The sequence below is a fragment of the Rhinoraja longicauda genome, chromosome 22 (genome assembly GCF_053455715.1).
Source record: "Rhinoraja longicauda isolate Sanriku21f chromosome 22, sRhiLon1.1, whole genome shotgun sequence".
In the NCBI taxonomy this organism is placed as follows: Eukaryota; Metazoa; Chordata; class Chondrichthyes; order Rajiformes; family Arhynchobatidae; genus Rhinoraja; species Rhinoraja longicauda.
In genome coordinates, this window is record NC_135974.1 from 17,586,767 (window position 1) to 17,611,543 (window position 24,777).

The 24,777-nt window shown below is 46.1% G+C and overlaps 1 protein-coding gene across 2 annotated transcripts; it reads left to right on the top strand.

Annotated features, from left to right (window-relative positions):
- The first annotated feature begins 518 nt into the window (after positions 1-518).
- LOC144604441 (syntenin-1-like) lies at positions 519-23,497 on the top strand. 2 transcript variants are annotated; one of them, XM_078418862.1, is made up of 9 exons: positions 519-652; positions 5,137-5,200; positions 5,862-5,931; positions 6,672-6,775; positions 8,147-8,308; positions 11,803-11,978; positions 14,089-14,260; positions 20,524-20,615; positions 21,790-23,497. In XM_078418862.1, the coding sequence occupies exons 2-9, from the start codon at positions 5,150-5,152 to the stop codon at positions 21,839-21,841; spliced, it is 879 nt and encodes a 292-aa protein (XP_078274988.1). In that variant the 5' UTR covers positions 519-652; positions 5,137-5,149; the 3' UTR covers positions 21,842-23,497. The 2 variants fall into 2 exon arrangements, with proteins under 2 accessions (XP_078274988.1, XP_078274989.1); XM_078418863.1 differs by lacking the exon at positions 20,524-20,615.
- Positions 23,498-24,777: the final 1,280 nt, after the last annotated feature.

A 24,777-nucleotide genomic window follows, 5' to 3' on the forward strand; every position in this document is an offset into this window, starting at 1 on the left:
ATCAGGGGGTATGGAGAGAAGGCAGGTACAGGCTACTGAGCTGGATGATCAGCCATGATCATATTGAATGGCGGTGCAGGCTCGAAGGGCCGAATGGCCTACTCCTGCACCTATTTTCTATGTGCTGCTGCAAGTAAGAATTTCATTGCTCTATTTCTGACATCTCTCTCATTTGTTCGCTTGTTCCTGAGGTGGGCCAAGGGGGAAAGGCGGCAGCAGCTGCGGTGAGGCTGGACATTGGTGGAGGCCGAGGCCTGGCGCTGGACCTGCCCTCTGCTCCCCCATCCCCCTTACTCTCCCCGGCTGCACCGATGCAGGAGTGGGTTTGGGTCCATTTGGTCTAGTACAACAATAAAACACTCTTGACTCGTAAGTTACTCCAGCACTTTGTGTCCTTTTTTACTCCTGGGGGAATTGGCGACTGAACAACCCCCGCCCAGTCTGAGTCAAAACATGACGATTCGGGTGGAGTACATTAGCGTGAATAAATGATCGCGGGAGCCACCCCATCTCACTCTAGGACCTGCCCCCGTCGATTTCTTCCTGCTTCCTCCTTCGCAGTCAGTCAGTGACCTGCAGCTTCACAGCAGGAGCGGTCAAGTGTGTTTGTGCATCAGGTCGGGCCGGACAGTCAGCGCGGCTGCCCTCACAGGTAAGTCCAATCTTTCCTCCCTTTAGGGATACAGCGTGGAAACTCCGAGCACTATCCTACACACTAGGGACTATTTACAACTCACAGCAGCCAATTAACCTGAAGAAGGGTCTCGACCCGAAACGTCACCCATTCCTTCTCTCCCGAGATGCTGCCTGACCTGCTGAGTTACTCCAGCATTTTGTGAATAAATCGATTTGTACCAGCATCTGCAGTTATTTTCTTAACCTACAAACCTGTACGTCTTTGGGGTGTGGGGAAGAAACCCACACGGGGTTTTACCAAACTCTGTACAGACAGCGCCCGAAGTGAGGATCGAACTCGAGTCTCTGGCGCTGTAAACAGAAACAACCCTTTCCCCGTCTCCGCCTGTATCCACTCGCCTGGTTTTATCCAGTCCCCTCCACTCCCCAGTCTGAAGAAGGGTTCCGACCCGAAACGTCACCTATCCATATTCTTCACAGGTGCTACCTGATCCGCTGAGTTACTCCAGCACATTGTATCTTTTTTGAAAATCAACATCATATCATATATATACAGCCGGAAACAGGCCTTTTCGGCCCACCAAGTCCGTGCCGCCCAGTGATCCCCGTACATTAACACTATCCTACACCCACTAGGGACAATTTTTACATTTACCCAGCCAATTAACCTACATACCTGTACGTCTTTGGAGTGTGGGAGGAAACATCTGTAGTTCCTTTTGTCTATGTCTTCTTTGGGAGTTGTTACATTCCCTTTGAAATAATTTATTTGGAAATGCCCATTCCAAGCCTGTCAAATAAATGTTTGTTTTAAAATGGGAAGGAATAGTTAAACTATGAATACATTTAGTAAACAGGTTAAGTTGTAAAATAAAAGTCATTCGTTCTAAAGAATCTGGGTGTAAACCAGCTAAGATTCACGATTTTACGGTTGTTTTTCGAAAAACAGCATCCCATATTACACTTCGGTCACCTACAACCTAATGGCATGAATGTTGATTTCTCCAATTTCAAGCAATAGCCCCCTGACCCACCCTCTTCCTCATTCCCACCATATCCACCTGCTCACCTTTCCACCATATCCACCTGCTCACCTTTCCCTCACACCCGCCTGTCACCTTCCCTCTCAACCATATCCCTCCCTCCAGCTTTAAATCTCACTCTTCTTTCATTAACTGACAGCTTCTTGTCCCATCAGCTCTACCCTTTGTCACGATCTTCACCCAATTGCTCCCCTCACCTGTATCCACCTATCATTTGCCAGGCCTTGCCCTGCCCTGCCCCCACTCTATTCCATCTTTCTCCCCATTCCACCAATCTGAAGAAGGGTCCTGACCCAAAATGTCACAGATTCTTGTGTCTTGATGTTTTTAAGTGTTTAATTGGAATGATTCATTTATAAATATTTGTTAAGGGCGTAAAACTATTTCTGCCGTAAACCCATTATTTACAGTTCAACATCACTACCCTGAACAACTGCCTCCTTGTGGATGTAAACAAAATAGGCATAAGGAACTGCAGATGCTGGAATCTTGAGCAAAACGCAGTGCTGGAGGAACTCAGCAGAGGAGGGAATGGATAGACAATGTTTTTGGGTTGGAACCTTCTTCAGACTGGATGTCCTGATCATAATGTCCTTGGTTTAGCAGAAGTAACCAACTACTTACATCCATCCCAACACCTCAGCACTTCTCCTTCCCAAACACCACCACCTCCCACTCCACTCCCCCAGCCCGCAGGCTTTGCATACGTCTGACCTGCCCCTTAAGCAACTTCAGTCGAGGAGTCATACATCATGGGAACAGCACTGAATTGCCCAATATAGAGGGCGGCACAGAGGCGAAGCGGCAGAGTTGTTGCCTCTTACAGTGCCAGAGACCATGATTCAATCCTGACTACCAGTGCTGTGCTATCTGTACGGAGTTTGTACATTTTCCCTGTGACCGCATGGGTTTTCTCTGGGTGCTCCGGTTTCCTCCCACAATCCAGACTTGTAGGTTAATTGGCTTCTGTAAATTGTCCCTAGTGTGTAGGATATAACTAGTATATGGGTGATCGCTGGTCGGCGCAGAGCCAGTGGGCCGCAGGGCCTGTTTCCATGCTGTGTCTCTAAAAACTAGAGGTTTAGAAATATTCCTATTACAAATAATGAACAATGGCCATTCAGTCATGCAGTGCCTGAACCTGGTAGGGATTAATAGGATTAGGATAGTATAAACAAATAGGCTGTGACATAGCAAAGATTTTCTGATGTGATACGTTACTGTTGCAGTTTATTTGTTGCTGCAATACAGGAGGGCAGGCAAACACCATTCCCCTGGTGAAGTGCCAGCTTTCATTTGATTATTGATTCACAATCAATAACAGATTTTAAACACATTTAAATGGATAGTGGGGAAGAAGGTTGTGTTACTGTGATCCATTGAGTGCTATAGGTTTGGCTCACCATGCCAAAGGAAGTGTCCCAGGCCAAAACATTGTCAGTCCATTACCTCCACGGATGCTGCCTGACCGGTTGAGTTCTTCCAGGACTTTGTGTTTTGCTCAAGATTCCAGCATCTGCAGTTACAGAGACATTGAGTCATACAGGACCTTCGGGCCAACTTGTCCATGCCGACCAAGATGCCCCATCTACACATGTTCTACCTGCCTGCCTTTAGTCCATATCCTTCTAAACCTTTTCTATCCATGTACTTTTAACTGTTTTAATCCAAGTGTCTTTCAACTGTTGTTATTGTATCTCAACTACCTCCTCTCGCAGCTCATTCCATATAACCATTACCCTCACACCGTCAGGTTGAAAAGTTCCTTGTGTCTTTCCCTGCATTAGTGCACTGAGGGAGACTGGAGTCACGGGTGTGAAGAAACAGGAAGGGTTAAAATACATTCAGACTTGATTATATCTGTGTGCCATTTGCATGACTGAAACTGGCTCGGATGCATGTCTACTTCAGGGAGGGGAGATTGCATTTAAAGAGGAAATTTAAATAAAAAAAATTCCACCAAACCATTTGTGTTCAACAGCTGTGGGATGACAAGAGGAACCAGAGAGCCTAAACCACCATCCATTAATGACTCAAATCCATTTCCTTACCTTCCCTACATAGGTTTGGCCCACAATGTCTTTGCCAAACATGAAGCCAAGACAAATGTTTAATCTGCCTGCACATAATCCACACCCTGCATATCCATGTGCTGATCTAAAAGTCTCTAAAATGCTATCACCTCTGCCTCTACCGCCACCTTTGAAAAAAAAATTGCCAGCACATCTCCTTTAAACATTACACCTCTCACCTTAAATCTATGACCTCTTGTCTTTGATAATTCCATCTGGGGAAAAAAAAAACTATCTCTGTCTTTCATAATTTGATACAGTTCTTTCAGGTCTCTCCTCAACCTCCGGCAATCCAGAGAAAACAATCTAAGTCTGTCCAACCTCTTCCTGTAGCCAAAATACAGGCATCATCATTCTGGTAAAGCTTTTCTGCTCCACATCCTTCCTGTAATGGGGTGGCCAGTCCCTAGTGTGGGATAGTGCTGGTGTACGGGGTGATCATTGGTCGGCACGGACGGTGGGACGAAGGGCCTGTATTTCTAAAGTGTAAAGGGCTAAAGTGAACTCAAGTTTCCATTTTCAGGGATTTATGGACTTGAACAGCAAGATCCCTCTTTACATCAATGTTGTGAAGGGTCTTGCCATTAATTGTGTATTTTCCCTTTACATTCGACCTCCCAAAGCACTTGCAACCCTTGTACTTGTTATTGATGATGAGATGGACATTCAGAAGTTGTTACAAAAATCAGACCTGATCAGTGCGCCTGGATGTTCTTCCACAGTGTGGAGTTATTCAAACAAGCTGAAACATGAACGAGACCTTCTGTAAGATTTTACTTGGAAGATATTTTCAAGCAGTTTTTCAATCACCAATATAACATTGGCAGATAATAGGAAGAGGAGAGAGGTACAGGGGTGGGTTTTGTTAAACTGAAAGAAAAATCAATCTGGATTTGATTTAGTGCCCATTGGTGCTTACCTATAATAGCTGTCATGATTACAACTTTCAAAGGATATTAGGATATTAGCATGAACAAAAGGGCCTGTTTCCATGTTATATTTATCTATGACTATCTATCTATGTCTATGACTCTATCTGAACTGGAATGCTGAGTGAGCTGCCTCAAACCCCAACACCTTGATACAGTCTTGGGTGCAGTTGGCCCTCTGTATCTGGCTCAAGGGGCAAGGGAATCGAGAGTGTTTAAATGTCTTAAATACCGACCGCAGAACAATAACTATTCATAACTCCAGGCAGAAGGTGGTCAGGTCAGTCGGGGCAGTAGACTGTCCCGCATCCTGACCAACCACATCCTGACCCCATGCTGAGAGCCTCGAGGCACCTGATGGAACTGATGTCAATTGGGCTCATTCAATATCTGGTGCGATTTCAATATCTTTAATATGGATCAATAACAGCTGATTCTGTCCATTTCTACCTACAGGTTGAACTGAAAGATGGCTCTGTATCCGTCACTAGAGGACCTTCATGTCTCCAGAGTAATTGAGGTACTTTCTGACAAAATGTGCATAGCTTAGAAGTTGTTTAAGTCAGGTCAAATGATGGTGAAGATTAACACTCAGTTAACATGGATTATTTTCTTGGCCAGCACTGTATTAACTAGTGCATGGTCAATTGTAAGCTGATTCCTAGCTCAGAATATTTCATAAATAATTGATCTCATTCATGTTTTGCATGCTATCCAATCAAAGCAGTTCATACTATACATAAATATAATTAATCCAAACTCAAGTACAATAGGTAGAGTAAAGGGGAAGATACAGAATGCAGAATATAATTCTTGGCATTGTGGTGCAACAGTTCCATAGACAAAGTCCAATGTCCGAAATGGGGTAGAGGTGAATCGGACAGTATTCTAGCTTATTAGACCACTCAGAAACCTGTGCATTCACTGTCTATTCCAACGCCAACTTGATGTACGTTATTGTACGTCCATCGTTGACTTCAATGTTAAAAAAAGACACAAAGACACAAAGTGCTGGAATAACTCAATAGGTTAGGCAGCATCTCTGGAGAACATGAATATCCATGTTCTCCAGGGATGCTGCCTGGCCTGTTGAGTTACTCTGGCACTTTGTGCATTTTTATTGGAAACCAGCATCTGCAGTTCCTTGTGCATCCATTGACCTCAATGTGTCTTTTCCTCAGGCTCAGTCCACAATTGCAGCCAAACAGGCCACAGTGGCCATTGAAACCAAGCCAGTGGATGCTGAAAATGGTGAGTTGCAGCAGAGTGTCTATACGCTCTCTCTATGGATGTCTGCATTTCCCTCTTCTTCTAGATTCTACTTCTAGTTCGTGAACCGGATCCTGGTTTGGTCTCTTGTGTCTTTATCTTCACCATTGATGGCACCTTACCATGTCTCTGTGACTCTGCGGGCAGTTCTGTTCACCCCATTATGGGAAAGATATGGACAGGGTGCTGAGGAGGTTTACCAGGATGCCGCCTGGATTAGAGGGTTTCAGCTATAGGGAGAGGTTGGACAGACCTGGATTGTTTTCTCCGGAACATCAGAGGTTGAGGGTAGATGTTGAAAGTATATAAAATTTTGAGAGGCATAGGGTAGAGAATCCGAATCTTATTTCCGGGGTGAAAATGTCCAACACTAGAGGGCACAGCCATTAGGTGAGAGAATGTTTAATGGAGATGTGAGGGGCATGTTTTTTTACACAGAGAGTAGTGGGGGCCAGGAATGCATTGCCAGAGGTGGTGGTGGAGGCAGATACAATAGTGGCGTTTAAGATGCTTCTAGATAGGCAACTGGAAGTGCAGGGAATGGAGGGATATGGATCGTGCAGACAAATGAGATCAGTTTAACTTGGCATGATGTTCGGCACAAATATTCTGGGCCAGGGAACCCGTTCCTGTGCTGTTCTGTTCTATGTTCTAATGCGGTTATATTTGGGGTGGCCATGCACTCAGGCTTTCTGACTGATGGCTTTTCCATTTTGTGTAAGCTCTATACCCAGATCTGCAGGAGCTGGGTGACTACATGGGTCTGGACCTGAACAGCGAGAAGCTACAGGAAGACATGTCTCTGGTGCCCGTCACTGACTCTGGGGTAAGCATCCGATGGGGACAGGTGAATGCAATGAATTTGCCCAACGTAGCTTGCTCCAGCTGCTCCATCACCCCAACACTGCCACTGTTCCTGGCCTTGTGCAGAGACCTGCGCTGGTCAGAGGGTGAGGGTGATAAATGTTCCCTGTTTTATTTCCATTTTCCTTCTCGCTAAATACTAAAACAACATTTAAAAGACATTTGGACAGGTACATAGGTAGGAAAGGTTTAGAGTGATATGGGCCAAATGCTGGCAGGTGAGACTAGTGTTAGATGGGGCTTCTTGGTCGGCATAGCTAGGTTTGGCTGGTGCCTGTTACTGTACTGGATGGCTCTATGAATCTAGTTAGTTAGTTAACAAAGTAAGTGAGAAAAATGTGAAGGAAGTTTCCCAACTCGAGATCCCACACTTTCCAAAGCAGCATTCTAACCCAATAGAGTCATATAGCACGGAAACAGGCTCTTCAGCCCAACTTGTCGATGCTGACCAAGATGCCCCATCCGTGCTCGCCCCACCTGCCTGCATTTGGCCCATATCCTAGACCTATCCTATCCATGTACCTGTTCAAATGTCTTTTAAATTTTGTTATAGTACCTTCTTCAATTACCTCCTATGGCAGCTCGTTTCATATACCTACCACCCTCTGCGTGAAAAGGTTGCCCCTTGGGTTCCTATTAAATCTTTCCCTTCTCACCTTAAACCTATGTCCTCGACTACCCTACTCTGGGTGGTTAAAGACTCTGTGCGTCCATCCTGTCTATTCCCCCCAGTGTCAGGGTACCAGATGTTGTTAATTAGCTAGTATATTCACAGTGTTCACATGCATGTGAATGATTCAAGGTCGAATGATATTTCTGTGTTAAATTTTACTTCCCCTTCAACTAACCGAATTTCAGAGTTAGAGTCAGCCAATGCTAAGAAAGGCCCAGATCTGAATCTACTTCTATCCTCTTCCCTCTATGGATGCTGCCTGCCCTGCTGGGTTCTTCCGGCACTGTGTTTTCTGCTTAAGAAACACGCTCCTGAAATGGACCCCCCTCTGGACTTCCTCCAGGAGTCACAAAGCACACCAAATGTCTTGTGTAGAAAGGAACTGCTGATTGCAGTATATTTGATTACATTGGCTGCTTATTCCATATACCCACCACCTGAAGAAGGGTCCTGACGTGAAACTCCACACATCCTTTTTCTCCAGAGATGCTGCCTGACCCGCTGAGTTACTCCAGCACTTTGTGACTTTCACCAAATGTCTTGGTCGTTTATTTGGCGCCAGCGGTTTTGGGCGATTCCGTTGGGGTTGTGGGGGATTTGCATCCGGTTTGATCGTCACTCCCTCGACTACAATTTCTTCAATGTTGTTTTGATCTGCAGCAGGTTGCCGGCGGTCAATCTACCCTGGGTAACATGCTGGCCCCGGTGACTGGAAACAACATGGGCTTCCACCGGGCAGAGATTAAAGCCGGTGTCCGCGAGGTGACCCTCTGCAAGGACCAGGACGGAAAGGTTGGACTCCGCCTGCGCTCCATCGACAAAGTAAGTGCCCCCCCCCCCATGCACATGGACCCAATGTCCCACCGTACAACCTTGTGCTGAACCACAGGCTCGCCAGCGCTTCCACTCTTCCCATCATGTTGCATGCCTGTATCTTTTGCTGGCCTGCCGACCAACGAGTCCATCTATACATCCTGCTGCCTTGGAAAAGCGGCCGTCTAATCAACATAATCCCAGGCCGGCCATTCCTCCTCCCTGCTCCCATCCAACATAAGATACAGAAGTTTGAAAGTGCCCATCACCAGACTCAGAAACAGCTTCAGCCCCTCTGTTATCAGACTTCTGAACGGTCCTTGCAGAAGGCGGGGTACTGTTCGATTCACCTCTACCCCATTTCAGACATTGGACATTGTCCATGAAACTGGTATGCTACAATGCTGAGAACTATATTCTGCACTCTGTATCTTCCCCTTCGCTCTATCTACTGTACGAGTTTGACTTGATTGATTCTGCGTATAGTATTATCTGATTGCATAGCGTGCAGAACAAAGCTTTTCACAACGACGATAATAAACCTAAACCATCTCCTTACCTGTCCTTACTTCTCTTAAGTCCATGTCATTTTGTCACTGACTGTTATTTTTTTCCTTTCACTGACAAAACCATTTTTGATTTTACACAGTTCTAATAACTCCCCTTAACATTCCCCACCCAGTTTCACCATTTGTGCTTTTGCTAGTTCTTTGAAGGAGATGTAAGATTTCCCCCCCTCTCGTTAACCCCTTCATGCCTGGCACCAGATTCTGCCAGTATCTGTTTTCTTTACACCCAGTGACTTGACCCTGTCTCCTGCTCCTCAGATACCAGCTGTGCTGAGGTGAGGTGAGAGTTTAGAGAGAGATACAGCATGGAAACAGGCCCTTCAGCCTATCGAGTCCACGCCGACCATCGATCACCCATTCACACTAGTTCTATATTATCCCACTTACTCATCCACTCCCTTCAGACTTAGAACAATTTACAGAGGACCAATTAACCAACAAACCCAGATCTTTGCGATATGGGAAGAAACTGCAACACCCAGTGGTAACCCACGCCATTGCAGGGAAAACGTGCAAACACCACACTCGCAGACAGCACCCGGGGTCAGGATTGAACCCGGATCTCTGGTGCTGTGAGGCAGCAACTCTCTCAGCTGCAAGAGTGTGCCACCCTCAATGCCCCCAAGGTTACCAGAACTCATTTGGTCCCTCATTGCGTCATCCAAGACTTCTTTTGAACGTAGAACAGTATAGCACAGGAACAGACCCTTCGTCCCACAATGTCTATGCTGGATATGTTGCCAAGCGGAACTAATCTCCTCTGCCTGCACGTTATCCATATTCCTCCATTCCCTGCATATCCATGTGCCTATCTAAAAACCTCTTGCACCCCACTTCACACCATCCGCAGCAGTGCGTTCCAGGCACCCACCACCTTCTGTGCACAAACAAATACCTGCCCCGCACATCTCCTTTGAACTTTGCCCTCTCACCTAAAAGGTTTGCTCTCTACCTTTGACTGTCTACACTATCTATGCCTCCCATAATTTTATTAACCTTCATCAGGTCTCCCCCCAACCTCTGGCGTTCCAGAGAAAACAATCCAAGTCAGTCCAACTCCTGATAGCTAATACCCTCTAATCCAGGCAGCATTCTGGTGATCCTTCCAGAGCATCCACATCCTTCCTATAACGTGGCAACCAGAACTGCCTGCAATACCTAGTTTCGTTGATTGGTTAGAGAACACCTCTGGGAACCAGTTTATCTGCGTTTTTAAAAATTCTGTGTTTGTTTTGAGGATCTGGGTGTTTCTAGCAGAACCAGTCTTTAGTGCCCATCCCTAATTGACCGGAAAGAGGAAGTAAGTTGCCTGTAATTCAGAGGCTTGTCAGGTAATCTCAGGGGGCAGTCGAGACCCACAAGGGGTGAATCTGAGGTCACGTAGGGGCAACAATACACAATTTTCCTCGCCAGCCCCTTCCTTCCACAGTTGTTGCCTGACCTGCTGAGTTCCTCCAGCACTTTGATTTTGCTCAGGATTCCAGCATGCACATTTCATTACAGTTCAGGGTGACAGAGTGGTGCAGCAGTAGAGTTGCTGCCTTACAGTGCCAGAGACCCAGATTCGATCCTGACTACTGGTGCTGTATGAACAGAGTTTGTACTTTCTCCCTGTGACCACATGGGTTTCCTCCGGGTGCTCCGGTTTTTTCGCACACTCCAATGATGCACAGGTTTGTAGATTAATTGGCTTTGGTAAAAGAAAATTGTTAATTGTGTCTAGTGTGTAGGATACTGCTAGTGTACGGGGTGATCGCTGGTCGGCACTGACTGGGTGGGCCTCTTTCCCACCCGGAGCTGTATCTCCGTACCGATCAGCGATCACCCCGCACACTAGCACTATCCTGCACATTAGGAACAATTTACAATTTTTTCCGAAACCTATTAACATACAAGCCTGTATGTCTTTGGAGTGTGGGAGCACCAAGAGAAAACCCATGCGTCACAGGGAGAAAGTGCAAACACCAGAGAGACAGCATCCATAGTCGGGACCAAACCCAGGCCTCGGGTGCTGTAAGGCAGCTACTCCACAGCAACAGTGCCACCCAATTTCTTGTGGTTTTGGGCAGAGCAGTTGCCATACAAAGCTGTGATGCCTCCCGATAGGGTGCTTTCAATGGTGCATCTGTAGAAACTGGTAAAAAGTAATTTGGGGACATGCCAAATTTCCTCTTCAGTAAGCTGGTTTGGGACTAAATTACTGCCACACTTTCTGCATTCGAATCGCTTGACTGAGTTGAGCTGAAGGGCCTGTTTCCATGAAATGTAACTATGACTCAAATACTGTATAAAGTGATAAAATTTTCCCTCAGAGGGTAGAGGGTATCTAGAACGAGCTGCCAGAGGAAGTAGTTGCTATAGGAAGTACTACAACAACATTTAAACGGCATTTGAACAGGTATATGGATAAGAAAGATTTAGAGGGATATGGGCCAAACGCAGGCAACTGGAACTAGCTTAGATGCGGCATCCTACCATCTACCTCATTGAAGATCTTTGAATATCTTTAATTGGACTTTATTAGACTTTATCTTGCACTAAACGTTATTCCCTTTATTCTGTATCTGTACACAGTGGATGGCTTGATTGTAATCATGTGCAGTCCTTTAGCTTCCTCTTCTTCTTGCGTATGGCGTGCACAGCCTAAAGATGAAGGTCAAGGGTAGACATCCAGGCCAGGGCAGCATCAGTTGCTGGGTGGATGGCCTTGATGCCACCAGGGAAATGCCTCAGTGAGCAGTCATTCATGATGTGTCTTTTAGCTGACCGGATAGCACGCAACAAAAAGCTTTTCACTGTACCACATGACAATAACATATCTAAAGTAAACATGTTGGTCGGCATGGACAAGTTGTGTTCCTGCTGTATGACTCCATGTTGTACTAAAGAAAAGGGATTCTTTTAACCATGGTCAACTCTCTCTGTTTATTTCAGGGAATCTTTGTCCAGCTGGTGCAGGCCAATTCTCCTGCTTCTCTTGTTGGCCTGAGATTCGGGGACCAGATCTTGCAGCTGGATGGGAAGATATGCACAGGCTGGAGCACCGACAAAGCTCACAAGGCGCTGAAACAGGCACCAGAGGACAAGATCTTGCTTATTGTCCGAGACCGGTGAGAAGATGAGTCCCAACTGTGCATGATTACAATCAAGCCATCCACTGTGTACATGAGGGGCATCCCCCTACAAAGCCCCCATAATCATAGCGTCATACAGCGTGGAATCAGCCATTTGGCCCATCATGTCCACGCCAACCAACATGCTCCATCTACACTAGTCCCACCTGCCTGCTTTTGGCCCATATCCCTCTCAACCTGTCCTATCCATGTACCTGAGCAAACGTTTTTTTATGTGTTATGATAGTACCTGCCTCTCCAACCTCCTCTGGCAGCTCGATCTATATATCCACCACCCTTTGTGTAAAATAATGTTTTCATTCAGGTTTCTATTAAGTCCCCCCCCCCCCCCCCCTCAACTAGGTCCTTTGGTTCTTCACTCCTCTACTCAGGGCAAATGCACATCTATAAGATCACCCCTCATCCTCATAAATCTCTAAGAAACAACTCTCTGACTGTACTGGAGACTTCTGAAAGCTAAATAATGAGTACAGCGTGTAGAGCCGCTATCTCAGAACCAGAGACCCAGGTTCTAACCTGACGTTGGGTGCTGTCTGTGTGGAGTTTGCGCATTCTCCCTTTGACCACGTGGATCTCCTCTGGGTGCTCTGGTTTCCTCCCACGTTCCTCCCACAAATCGTGCAGATTTGTAGGTTAATTTGCCTCTAAATTGCCCCTAGTATGTATGGAGTGGATGAGAAAGTGGGACAACATAGAACTGGTGCAAACGGGTGATTGATGGTCGGCATGGGCAGAGGGGCCTGTTTTCATGCTGTATCTCTAAACTAACCAAAACTGAGGTAGAACGTAAAGTGCTGGTGTAACTCAGCGGGCCAGGCAGCATCTGTGGAGGGAACAGACAGAAGATGGTTTGAGTTGGGACACTTCATTGGACTACAAGCCGTTGAATTTCTTTATTTGTTGGAACCGACTCAAAACATCACCTGTTAATTCCCTCCACAGATGCTGCCTGACCCACTGAGTTCCTCCAGCACTTTGTGTTTGGCTCGAGATACCTGCTTCATAACTCTTGATATCAAGCAGGTATACTCCCTCAGCCCCTCGTGCCTGCTCTGTTGTTCAATGTGAACATGACAGATCTGTTCCCATCTGCCTGTGGTAGCCTTTCACCCCACTGCTCTTCAACAATGTTCCTGTCCTGCTAATGCTCAAAGACTCCATGTCCAACACTCTTTTAAGGAAAAGAGTTGCAAAGATCTGTGGGAGGCAGTGGCACAGCGATAGAGTTGCTGCCTTACACTGCCAGATACCCAGGTTTGATCCTGACCTCGGGATGGTGTCTGTCCAGAGTTTGCACGTCCTCCCTGTGACTGTGTGGGTTTTCTCTTGGTGCTCCGGTTTCCTCCCACACTCCAATGATGTACAGGTTTGTAGGTTGACACAAAATGTGGAGTAATTCAGCGGGACAGGCTGCACCTCTGGAGAGAAGGAATGGGTAGCGTTTTGGATCGAGAAGGATCTCGACCCAAAACGTCACCCATTCCTTCTTTCCAGAGATGCTGCCTGTCCTGCCGAGATACTCCAGCATTTTGTGTCTATCTTCAGTGTAAATCAGCATCTGCAGTTCCTTCCTCCAGTTTTGTAGGTTAATTGGCTTCAGTTAGAAACTGTTAATTATTCCTAGTATGTAGGATAGTGCTAATGCATGAGGTGATCGCTGGACACTGTGCGCTGAAGGGCTGTATCTAGAGTCTAAAATCTCAGGGGAAAACAAATTCACCTCATTGGTGAAGTGGGTGAAGTGTACTGTTAAACAATGAACCCTAGTTCTAGATTTTCCCACAAGAGGAAACATCCTCCCTGTCGATACCCCCCAGATTCTTGTCCCCATAAAGACCCCTTTTTCCCTTCTACACACCAGCAGGTACAGGCTTAGCCAGTCCACATGAGACAGCCCATCCATTCTACGCATTAGACCATAGAACTACTTCCCCTCTGTTATCAGGCCTCTGAACAGTCCTTACATAAGTTAGGGTACTATCCATTCAACTCCACCCCATTGCCGACATTGGTCTTTATCTTTGGGAATGACTTGTGTTGCAGTCCCAGATCAAACTTATCGTTCTCATGATTTCTCTCTCTCAAGGCCATTCCAGAGAACGATCACGATGCACAAGAATAGCAACGGGCACATTGGCTTCATCCAGAAACGTGGGAAGATCACCTCCATTGTGAAGGATAGTTCGGCCGCCAGGAATGGGCTTCTGACCGGTCACAACATCTGTGAGGTGAACGGCCAGAATATCATTGGACTGAAGGTGAGGAGTGATCCACAAAGCTTCAATGATCCACAGGCAAAAATGTAGCAGATGCTGGAAACCAGAAACTACAATGCTGGAAATACTTGGCCCATCATAGTCATACAGCGTGGCAACAAGGCCTTTGGCACAACTTGCCCACACTAGCTAACATGCCCCATCTACACTAGTCCCACCTGCCTGCGTTTGGCCTTTATCCCTCTAAACCTGTCCTATCCAAGCACCTGTCGAAATGTTTCTTAAATGTTCTGACAGTACCTGCCTCAACTACCTCCTCCAGCAGCTCGGTCTATATACCCACCACTCTTTGTGTGAAACATAGAAACACAGAAACATAGAAAATAGGTGCAGGAGTAGGCCATTCGGCCCTTCGAGCCTGCACCGCCATTCAATATGATCATGGCTGATCATTCAGCTCAGTAACCTGTACCTGCCTTCTCTCCATACCCCCTGATCCCTTTAGCAAAAAGGGCCACATCTAACTCCCTCTTAAATATAGCCAATGAACTGGCCTCAACTACCTTCTGTGGCAGAGAATTCCACAGACTCACCACTCTCTGTGTGAAGAAATGTTTTCTCATCTCGGTCCTAAAAGACTTCCCCCTTATCCTTAAGCTGTGACCCCTGGTTCTGGACTCCCCCAGACAATCTTCCCGCATCTAGCCTCTCCAACCCCTTAAGAATTTAATATGTTTCTATAAGATCCCCCCTCAGTCTTCTAAATTCCAGCGAGTACAAGCCCAGTCTATCTAGTCTTTCCTCATATGTAAGTCCCGCCATCCCAGGGATCAATCTGGTGAACCTTCTCTGTACTCCCTCTAAGGCAAGAACGTCTTTCCTCAGGTTAGGAGACCAAAACTGCACACAATACTCCAGGTGCGGTCTCACCAAGGCCCTGTACAACTGCAGCAGAACCTCCCTGCTCCTAAACTCAAATCCTCTTGCTATGAATGCCAACATACCATTCGCTTTCTTCACTGCCTGCTGCACCTGCACGTTTGCTTTCAATGACTGGTGCACCATGACACCCAGGTCACGTTGCATCTCCCCTTCTCCCAATCGGTCACCATTCAGGTAATACTCTGCTTTCCTGTTCTTGCCGCCAAAGTGGATAACCTCACATTTATCCACATTATATTGCATCTGCCATGCATTTGCCCACTCGCCTAATCTATCCAAGTCACTCTGCAGCCTCCTAGCATCCTCCTCGCAGCTAACACTGCCACCCAGCTTCGTGTCATCCGCAAACTTAGAGATGTTGCATTCAATTCCCTCGTCCAAATCATTAATATACACTGTAAATAACTGGGGTCCCAGCACTGAGCCTTGCGGTACCCCACTAGTCACTGCCTGCCATTCCGAAAAGGACCCGTTTATTCCTACTCTTTGCTTCCTGTCCGCCAACCAATTCTCTATCCACCTCAACACTGAACCCCCAATACCGTGTGCTTTAAGTTTGTACACCAATCTCCTATGTGGGACCTTGTCGAAGGTCTTCTGAAAGTCCAGATATAACACATCGACTGGTTCTCCCTTATCCACTCTACTAGTTACATCCTCGAAAAATTCTATAAGATTCGTCAGACATGATTTGCCTTTGGTAAATCCATGCTGACTTTGTCCGATGATTTCACCACTTTCCAAATGTAATGCTATCACATCTTTAATAACTGACTCTAGCATTTTCCCCACTACCGATGTTAGGCTAACTGGTCTATAATTCCCCGTTTTCTCTCTCCCTCCCTTTTTAAAAAGTGGGGTTACATTAGCTACCCTCCAGTCCTCAGGAACTACTCCAGAATCTAAAGAGTTTTGAAAAATTATCACTAATGCATCCACTATTTCTGAGGCTACTTCCTTAAGCACTCTGGGATGCAGCCTATCTGGCCCTGGGGATTTATCTGCCTTTAATCCATTTAATTTACCTAACACCACTTCCCGACTAACCTGTATTTCCCTCAGTTCCTCCATCTCTTTAGACCTCCGGTCCCCCGCTATTTCCGGCAGACGGTTTATGTCTTCCTTAGTGAAGACAGAACCAAAGTATTTGTTCAATTGGTCTGCCATCTCCTTGTTCCCTATGATCAATTCACCTGTTTCCGACTGCAAGGGACCTACATTTGCCTTAACTAATCTTTTTCTCTTGACATATCTATAAAAGCTTTTGCAGTCTGTTTTTATGTTCCTTGCCAGTTTTCCCTCATAATCTATTTTCCCTTTCCTAATTAAGCTCTTTGTCCTCCTCTGCTGGACTCTGAATTTCTCCCAGTCCTCTGGTATGCTACTTTTTCTGGCTAATCTGTATGCTTCATCTTTTGTTTTAATACTATCCTTGATTTCCCTTGTTAGCCAGGTATGCACTACCTTTTCTGGTTTGTTCTTTTGCCAAAGTGGGATGAACACTTGTTGTAGTTCATCCATGCGACCTTTAAATGCCTTCCATTGCATGTCCACCGTCAACCCTTTCAGCATCAATCGCCAGTCTATCTTGGACAATTCACGCCTCATACCCTCAAAGTTACCTTTCTTTAAGTTCAGAACACTTGTTTCAGTATCGACTTTGTCACTCTCCATCCTAATGAAGAACTCTACCATATTATGATCACTCTTGCCCAAGGGGCCTCGCACAACAAGACTGCTAACTAACCCTTCCTCATTACTCAATACCCAGTCTAGAATGACCTGTTCTCTCGTTGGTTCCTCGACATGTTGGTTTAGAAAACCATCTCTCAAACATTCCAAGAAATCCTCTTCCTCAGCACCCCTGCCAGTTTGGTTCACCCAATCTATATGTAGATTAAAGTCACCCATTATAACTGCTGCGCCTTTAGTGCATGCATTTCTAATTTCCTGCTTGATGCCATCCCCAACCTCCCTACTGCTGTTAGGTGGCCTGTACACAACTCCCACTAGCGTTTTCTGCCCCTTAGTGTTTCGTAGCTCTACCCATATCGATTCCACTTCCTCCAAGCTAATGTCCTTCCTTTCCACTGCTTTAATCTCCTCTCTAACCAGTAACGCTACCCCACCTCCTTTTCCTTTCTGTCTATCCCGCCTGAATATAGAATATCCCTGGATGTTGAGCTCCCAGCCTTGGTCACCCTGGAGCCATGTCTCCGTAATCCCAACTATATCATAATCATTAATAACTATCTCCACATTTAATTCATCCACCTTATTACGTATACTCCTTGCATTGAGACACAAAGCCTTCAGGCTTGTTTTTACAACTCTCTTACCCCTTGTACGATTATGTTGAAAAGTGGCCCTTTTTGATTTTTGCCCTGGATTTGTCTGCCTGCCACTTTTACTTTTCACCTTGCTACCTGTTGCTTCTACCCTCATTTTACACCCCTCTGTCTCTCTGCTCCAGCTCCCATCCCCCTGCCACATTAGTTTAAATCCTCCCCGACAGCACTAGCAAACACTCCCCCTAGGACATTGGTTCCATTCCAGCTCAGGTGCAGACCGTCCTGTTTGTACTGGTCCCACCTCTCCCAGAACTAGTTCCAATGTCCTAAAAATTTGAATCCCTCCCCCTTGCACCATTTTTCAAGCCACGTATTCGTATGAAATATCCTCCTATTCCTACTCTGACTAGCACGTCGAAAAAGTTACCTCTCGTGTTCCTATTAAATCTTTCCCCGCCTCACCTTAAACCTATGTCCTCTGGTTTTTGATTCCCCTACTCTGGGCAAGATACTCTGTTTGTCTACCTGATCTATTCCAGGTCAGGCAGCATCTGCGGAGAGTGGAGCAATCGCCAATATTCCTGGTCAGTAACCTCTCCTCGCAATTGGTCTGAGTATAGAACATAGAACAGTACAGCACAGGAACAGGCCCTTTGGTCCACAATGCCTGTGCTGAACACAATGCCAAGACTACCTCTTATCTGCCTGCACATAACCCATATCCCTCCATATCCATGTGCCTATCCAAAGGTCCCTTAAACACCACCATCATATCTGTCTCCGCCCCTGTCAAAGCCACCCAGATACTCACCATTGTCTAAAACCCCGCACACCTCATTTAAACTTACAGCTATTCCCTCGACTATTTGATTTTTTCCATCCTGGGAAAAAGGTTCTGACTGTCTACCCTATCCATGCCTCTCATAATTTTATACACTTCTATCAGGTCTCCCCGCAACATCCAGCATTTCAGGGAAAACAATCCGAGTCTGTTCAGCCTCGCCCAGTAGCTAATACCCCCTAATCCAGGCATCGTTACGGTAAACCTTCTCTGTATCCTGTCCAAAGCCTCCACGTCCTTCCTGTAATGGGGCGACCAGAACTGCATGCAAGAAGGATCCCAACCCGAAACATTGTCTGTCCATTCCTTCCACAGATGCTGCCTAACCCACTGAGTTACTCCAGCACTTTGTGCTTTACATTCACGGAGTGAATTTCCACAAAGTCTTTGTAATCTGTCTCAGTTCTTTCTAAAATGTTCAGATATCCAGTTGTATTGTGATTGTTGCAGTCTGTTATCGCAGCAGTTTGTGTCTTCAAGTTTTTGGCCAAGCTAGTTAGTGTGCACTGCCAGTGGACGCCCCTTTCCACCGTCTGTAGAGACCGCACTCTCTGCAACTCCTTGGTTCTCTTATCCCTTCCCACCCAAACTACCTCCGCCCCAGGTACAGGACCACCACTGTTTTATTTTTACCAGCTCCCTTGATTCCAGAGCCTTTCTGGATTATCTGTTTTGTCAGACCAATAGAGGTCAGGGTCTCCAAGAGGAGTCCAACGGTATTGGAACGGTCCACCTAGGCCGCCGAGGAGCCGAGATACCAGCCAGCAAATTCAGCATCAGAAGTCGTCCATGGGAATGGATTTGCCAGCTCTGGCCGGGCCAGAGTTCCAGAGCCCTGGCCACAGGGGGCAGATTCGACCCGCTGATCAGCCGTGGAAGTACCTATGAGGTCGAGGTCAGCCGCCTCACCAGACCTAGATGCCACATTTTCAGGGGGACTTCCTGGGTGGGATTTCTCATAATTTTGTCCGGATTAAAGCAGTTGCCGGACCACCAGCTTCCGGAAAATCAATGGTGGATGGATATTTCACCTGCAGCTGTAAGAAATGTAGCAGCTGCCCCTACACCTCCTTCCTCACATCCATCCAGGGATGCCAGTTGCCCTTCCAGGTGATACAGATGTTCATGCGCACCTCCTCCAACCTCCATGTTTGCAGTGTCTGCTGTTAGGTATGAAGCTGCAATTTGTGTGTCTGTCACTAAGTAGGCCTGTGATCCCCAGTGAAGGCATCAATCGGAAATTGTGCTTTATATTTGCAGTATTGTCTTAGACTTTTTGAGATGCAGCATGGAAACAGGCCCTTCAGCCTACCAAGTCTGTGCCGACCAGTGCTTACCCTTAGACTAGCTCTATCCTGCACACTAGGGAGAATTTATAATTTTTTACCAAAGCCAATTAATCTACAAACCTGTGCATCTGTGGAATGCGGGAGGAACTGGAGCACTGGAGAGAACCCACACGGTCACAGGGAGAATGTACAAACTCTGTACAAACAGCCCCTCTGTAGTCAGGATCAAACCCAGGTCTCTGGCGCTGTAAGGCAACAAAGCTACCACTGTGCCACTGTGCTGCCTGGTATCCCTAGTAATTATAATGCAGTGTTTGGAATAGTGGCAGATCAGAGTTTATGATTGCATTTGCACATAATCTGCAGCATTATGTGTTTGATGGCTCTGGGCCTGTACACACTGAGCTTTAGAAGGATGAAGGCGGACCTCATTGAAACCTACCGAATAATGAATGGCCTGGATAGAATGGACGTGGAGAGGATATTTCCATTAGTGGGAGAGTTTAGGACCAGAGGGTGCAGCCTCAGAATAAAAGAGTGTAGCTTTAGAATATGGAATTCATTGCCACAGACGGTGGTGGACGCCAAGTCATTGGGTATTTTTAAAGCGGAGATTGAAAGGTTCTTGATTAGTAAAGGTTTCAAAGGTTATGGGGAGAAGGCAGGAGAATGTTGTTGAAAGCAAAAGACCAATTAGCCATGACTTCCTCTCCACTGCTATCCAACTCCTAAACCATCCATCTCTTTCACATCCCTTCATGGAGGTGCTGCCACAGGGAGAACATATAAATTCTGTACAGACAGCACCCTTAGTCAGGATCAAACCCAGGTCTCTGTCACTGTGAGGCAGCAACTCTACTGCTGTGCTACTGCTGTGCCCACAGTGAAGTTGCTGCTTATGTTATATCTGCAGGATATTCACATTAGTTATCTGTTTCTCAGGACCCTCAGATCACGGACATTTTAGCCACGGCGGGGGCCACGGTTACTCTCACGGTCATGCCAAAAGTTGTCTATGAGCACATGGTTAAACGGTGAGTACGCCCAGCAGGAACATCACGATGCAGCTGTACAAGTGGTTGGTGAGACCACACAATCAGAGTTCTGACTGGGTCTTCCACTCTGATACTTTAACTGTAGATCTCTCCAGCTTCCTCACCTTCTTGTAGAAACAAGCAACCAAGCAACTGGTTGCGGGTTTACAAAAAAATCTGAAGAATGGTCCCGACCCAAAACATCAACTATCCACGTTCTCCAGAGATGCTGCCTGACCCGCTGAGTTATTACAACACTTTGTGTTCTTTGGTATAAACTAGCATCTTCAGTTCCTTGTATCTACAGAGTTATGCAACATAGAAAGAGGCCATTCAGCCCACCTTGTCGATGCCAACCTTATTGTCCCTCGCCTTCTTTTTAAGACTATACCTTCAGATTCAGGGACAGTTTCTTTCCAGTTGTTACTGAACCATCCTATTACCAAATGGAGAGTGATCCTCACCTACCATCTATGTCTTTGGAGACCGTCGGACTATCTATAATGGACTTTACCTCGCACTAAACGTCCTGTATCTGTGGACAGCTCGATTGTAATTATGTATAGTCTTTCTGCTGACTGGTTAGCATGCAACAAAAAGCTTTTCACTGTACCTCTGTGCACATGACAATAATCTAAACTAACTAACTGAAAGCAACATCGTTTTGGTCAATCCCTCTATTTTTATGTGCTCTCTGTTAATTTTTGATTTTTGGTCCTATGAATAAGTTTCAATTATTTTCATAGGTTCACGTAGCACAAAAACTGGCCCTTTAGCCCACCATGTCCCTGCTACCCCTTTTGTACCTAACCGCTAATTTGATTTACCAACATTGGGTGTGTACACTATGCCTTGATTTGAGTAATGTCTATGTGCTGCTTCAGTATCATGAGCATATCGTCACTTTCACCACTCCAAGCAATTCCATCTCTGTGACAGCCATGTCCCCCAAAGATCCCCCACTAATCCGCCTGCCTCTCATCCAAACCCTTTGTAGTCTTGTCTTTCACAACCCACACTTTCATAACCTAGCACTTTGTGTTTTGCTCACAATTACAGCATCTGCAGTCTCTTGTGTCTCCCTCAGTCTTCTCTGCTCCAGGATATTCGTGCTTTTTGGAATGTACGACTTTTGGGATGTTGTTCAAATAACGGTGTGTTGTTTTTCTTCCAGGATGTCCTTTGGTCTTGTCTCTCAGATGGATCACTCTACCCCAGAGGTATAAGGCTGCTTGGCTTTGGACTCACTCCGGTTCTTCTTCAGTGACGATCGAGTGTGGACTCATCTTCTGTCACCTGACCTCTCCTCAACTCTCTTCTCATCTGTATGTTGTTTAGAAGTGACGAGGGTTTGCAGCAATCCGTGCTTCATGCTGGCCTCGCCTTCTCTCCCGTAAATCTCTTGTCACTTTTAACCATTTGTGGTTAAACCACTGTGACCACGTGGGTTTCCTCCAGGTGCTCCGGTTTCCTCCCACATCCCAAAGATGTGCGGGTTTGTAGATTAATTGGCCTCTGTAAATTGCCCCTGACGTGTAGGGAGTGGATGTGAAAGTGGGATAACACAAAACTAGTGAATGGGTGATCAATAGTCGTTGTGCACTCAGTGGGCTGAAGGGCTGGTTTCTATGCTGCATCTTTGAAATCAATCATTGAATTCACGGTAGCACTTCCAATGCGTTGTATTAGCTAATGTAATCAAGGATAAACTTTACCATCTTCTCTGCTCCCATCTGGCAAAGTACAGAACCCTGAAAGTGCGCACCACCAGACTCAGGAACAGCTTCTTCCCCTCTTATCAGGCCTGAACAGTCCTTCCATTAGCTATGGTAGTGTCCAATTCACCTCTACCCCATTGTGGACATTGGACTTTGTATATGGAACTGATGCGCTACAATGTTGAGAACTATATTCTGCACTCTGTAGCTTCCCCTTTGTCCTATCTATTGTACTTGAGTTTGAGGTGATTGTATCTATGTATAGTATATCTGATCTGTTTGAATAGCATGCAAAAACAAAGCTTTTCACTGTACCTTGGTACATGTAACAATAATAAAGCTAAACCTAAAATCAGGAGCAGGTGTTTAAAAGCATAATTGTGGATCAATAAACAATAATAATCATTAGCAATTGGAATTGTGTGCAGTGAAAGTGCAATGCAGCACATTGTAAACCAAAGACCCTCAACATTAGCTTAAATAGGACATTGCATGACAATTAGTCACTCAAACTGCCCAGTAGTTGGAGCCAAGCAATTGGCCAATTATGGGAGCACAGTGGCTCAGCAAAGGAACTGCTGCCTCACAACGCTAGAGACCCAGGTTTGATCCTGACCTTTGGTGCTGTCTGTATGGAGTTTGTACGTTCTTCCGGTGATCAGGTGGGGTTCCTCCGGGTGCTTTGGTTTCCTCCCACAATCCAAAGACATGCAGGTTTGTTGGTTAATTGGCTTATGTGAATTGTCCCTAGTGTGTAGGATAGAACTTAGTGTACGGGTGATTGTTGGTTGGTGCAGATGCGGTGGCTGTAGGGCCTGTGTCCACATTGTATCTCTAATCTAATCTAAAATTAAAGTGATTTTTTGGGATTCCCACCTGGTAATCTAAGAGATGCTCCCTAATATTCAAATGTTGGGATCACTGGAGAGGGATCTAACCAAGTTATAAATTTGCCTGTGATCGCATCAAGTCAGGGTGAAATTGCTCACCTCATCCAGCACCAACTGAGCAGTAGCATTGTCCACCACCTGCCCATGGTTCCTGATCCTTTCCTGCTCTGGACAAAGGTTCTCAATGTGTGAAATACTGCTTCCATTTTCTTGTCACCATCTTTTGAAATGTAACTAATAAAAGCACGAATGTTAACCATAAAAATTACCTTACGTCCTACAAACCCCGAGGTGGTTGCATCATTATTTTCAGCATGGTGATCCAGGGTCAAACTATAAGCTGCTGTAGAGAAAAGTGCTGCAACAATTTGCCTTTCCTTTGATCCACCACCTTTGTGGGTCTGTGGGAAGCAGATGACACACCTATTGACACACTGGTCAAGCTGAGATAGATGAGATTTGGAAAGAACACAAAGTGTTAGAGTAACTCAACAGGTTAGGCAGCATCGCAGGCGAACATGGATAGATGATGTTTTGGGTCTGGACCCTTCTTCAGACTGATGTGGGCGGGGGGGGGGGGGGGGGGGGTTGGGGGGAGGAAGAAAGCTGGGAGAGAGGAAAGGCAGGACAAAGCCGAGCAGGTAATAGATGGATAGACACAAAATGCTGGAGTGGCTCAGGCAGCATCTTTGGAGAAAATGGATAGGTGACATTTCAGGTCGGGACCCTTCAGATTTCCCCATCTGAAACATCACCTTTCCACATTCTCCAGAGATGCTGCCTGACCCTTTGAGTTACTCCAGCAATATATCTTTGGCATAAACCGACATCTGTAGTTCCTTTTTATTACATTAGTTAATAGGTGGACACAAGCAAGGGGATTTACTGATCCAACAATTTAACTCCCCCTCCCATTCCCACACTGACCAACACTTTAACCACCCCTCCCTTTACCATACTGACTTTTCTGTCCTGGGCCTTCTCCATTGTCAGAGTGAGGCCCAGTGCAAATTGGAGGAACAGCACCTCATATTTCACTTGGGTGGCTTACCCCCCAGTCTTACTGTCCCTGTACCACCCACGCCCCTGACATCAGGCTGAAGAAGGGTCTCAACCCAAAACCTCACCCATTCCTTGTCTCCAGAGATGCGGCCTGTTACTCCAGCATTTTTTGTCTATCTTGGAAATTACACTCATCTCGAACTGATCTCAGCTGATTCTGTCAAGGTAGCAGCTCTGAGGAGGTTAAATGAATCTCCCATATCTGGCTGATAGTTCCATGCCTATTCTGCAAAGCCAGCAAGCTTCTCCAGGGGCTAATCACTCCACCAACATCAACAAAACAGTTATTTGTGGGAGCTATGTGTAAATTGGCTGTCATTTTTTATCCTAATAGTGAGTCCATTATTAGTTAACAAGGATTAACTGATTCTCTGCAGGGAAAGGAGGGGTATGGATCACATGCAAGCAGAGTGGCGTAGCGGTAGAGTTGCTGCTTTACAGCGCCAGAGATCCAGGTTCATCCTGACCACTCTAGTTAGAGGGTGGTGAAAA

Coding starts and splice junctions, on each gene's coding strand:
- LOC144604441 (XM_078418862.1), top strand. CDS start 5,150: ATGGCTCTGTATCCGTCACTAGAGGACCTTCATGTCTCCAGAGTAATT. Junction 5,201..5,861: donor ATGTCTCCAGAGTAATTGAG/GTACTTTCTGAC, acceptor TCTTTTCCTCAG/GCTCAGTCCACAATTGCAGC. Junction 14,261..20,523: donor AGAATATCATTGGACTGAAG/GTGAGGAGTGAT, acceptor TCTGTTTCTCAG/GACCCTCAGATCACGGACAT.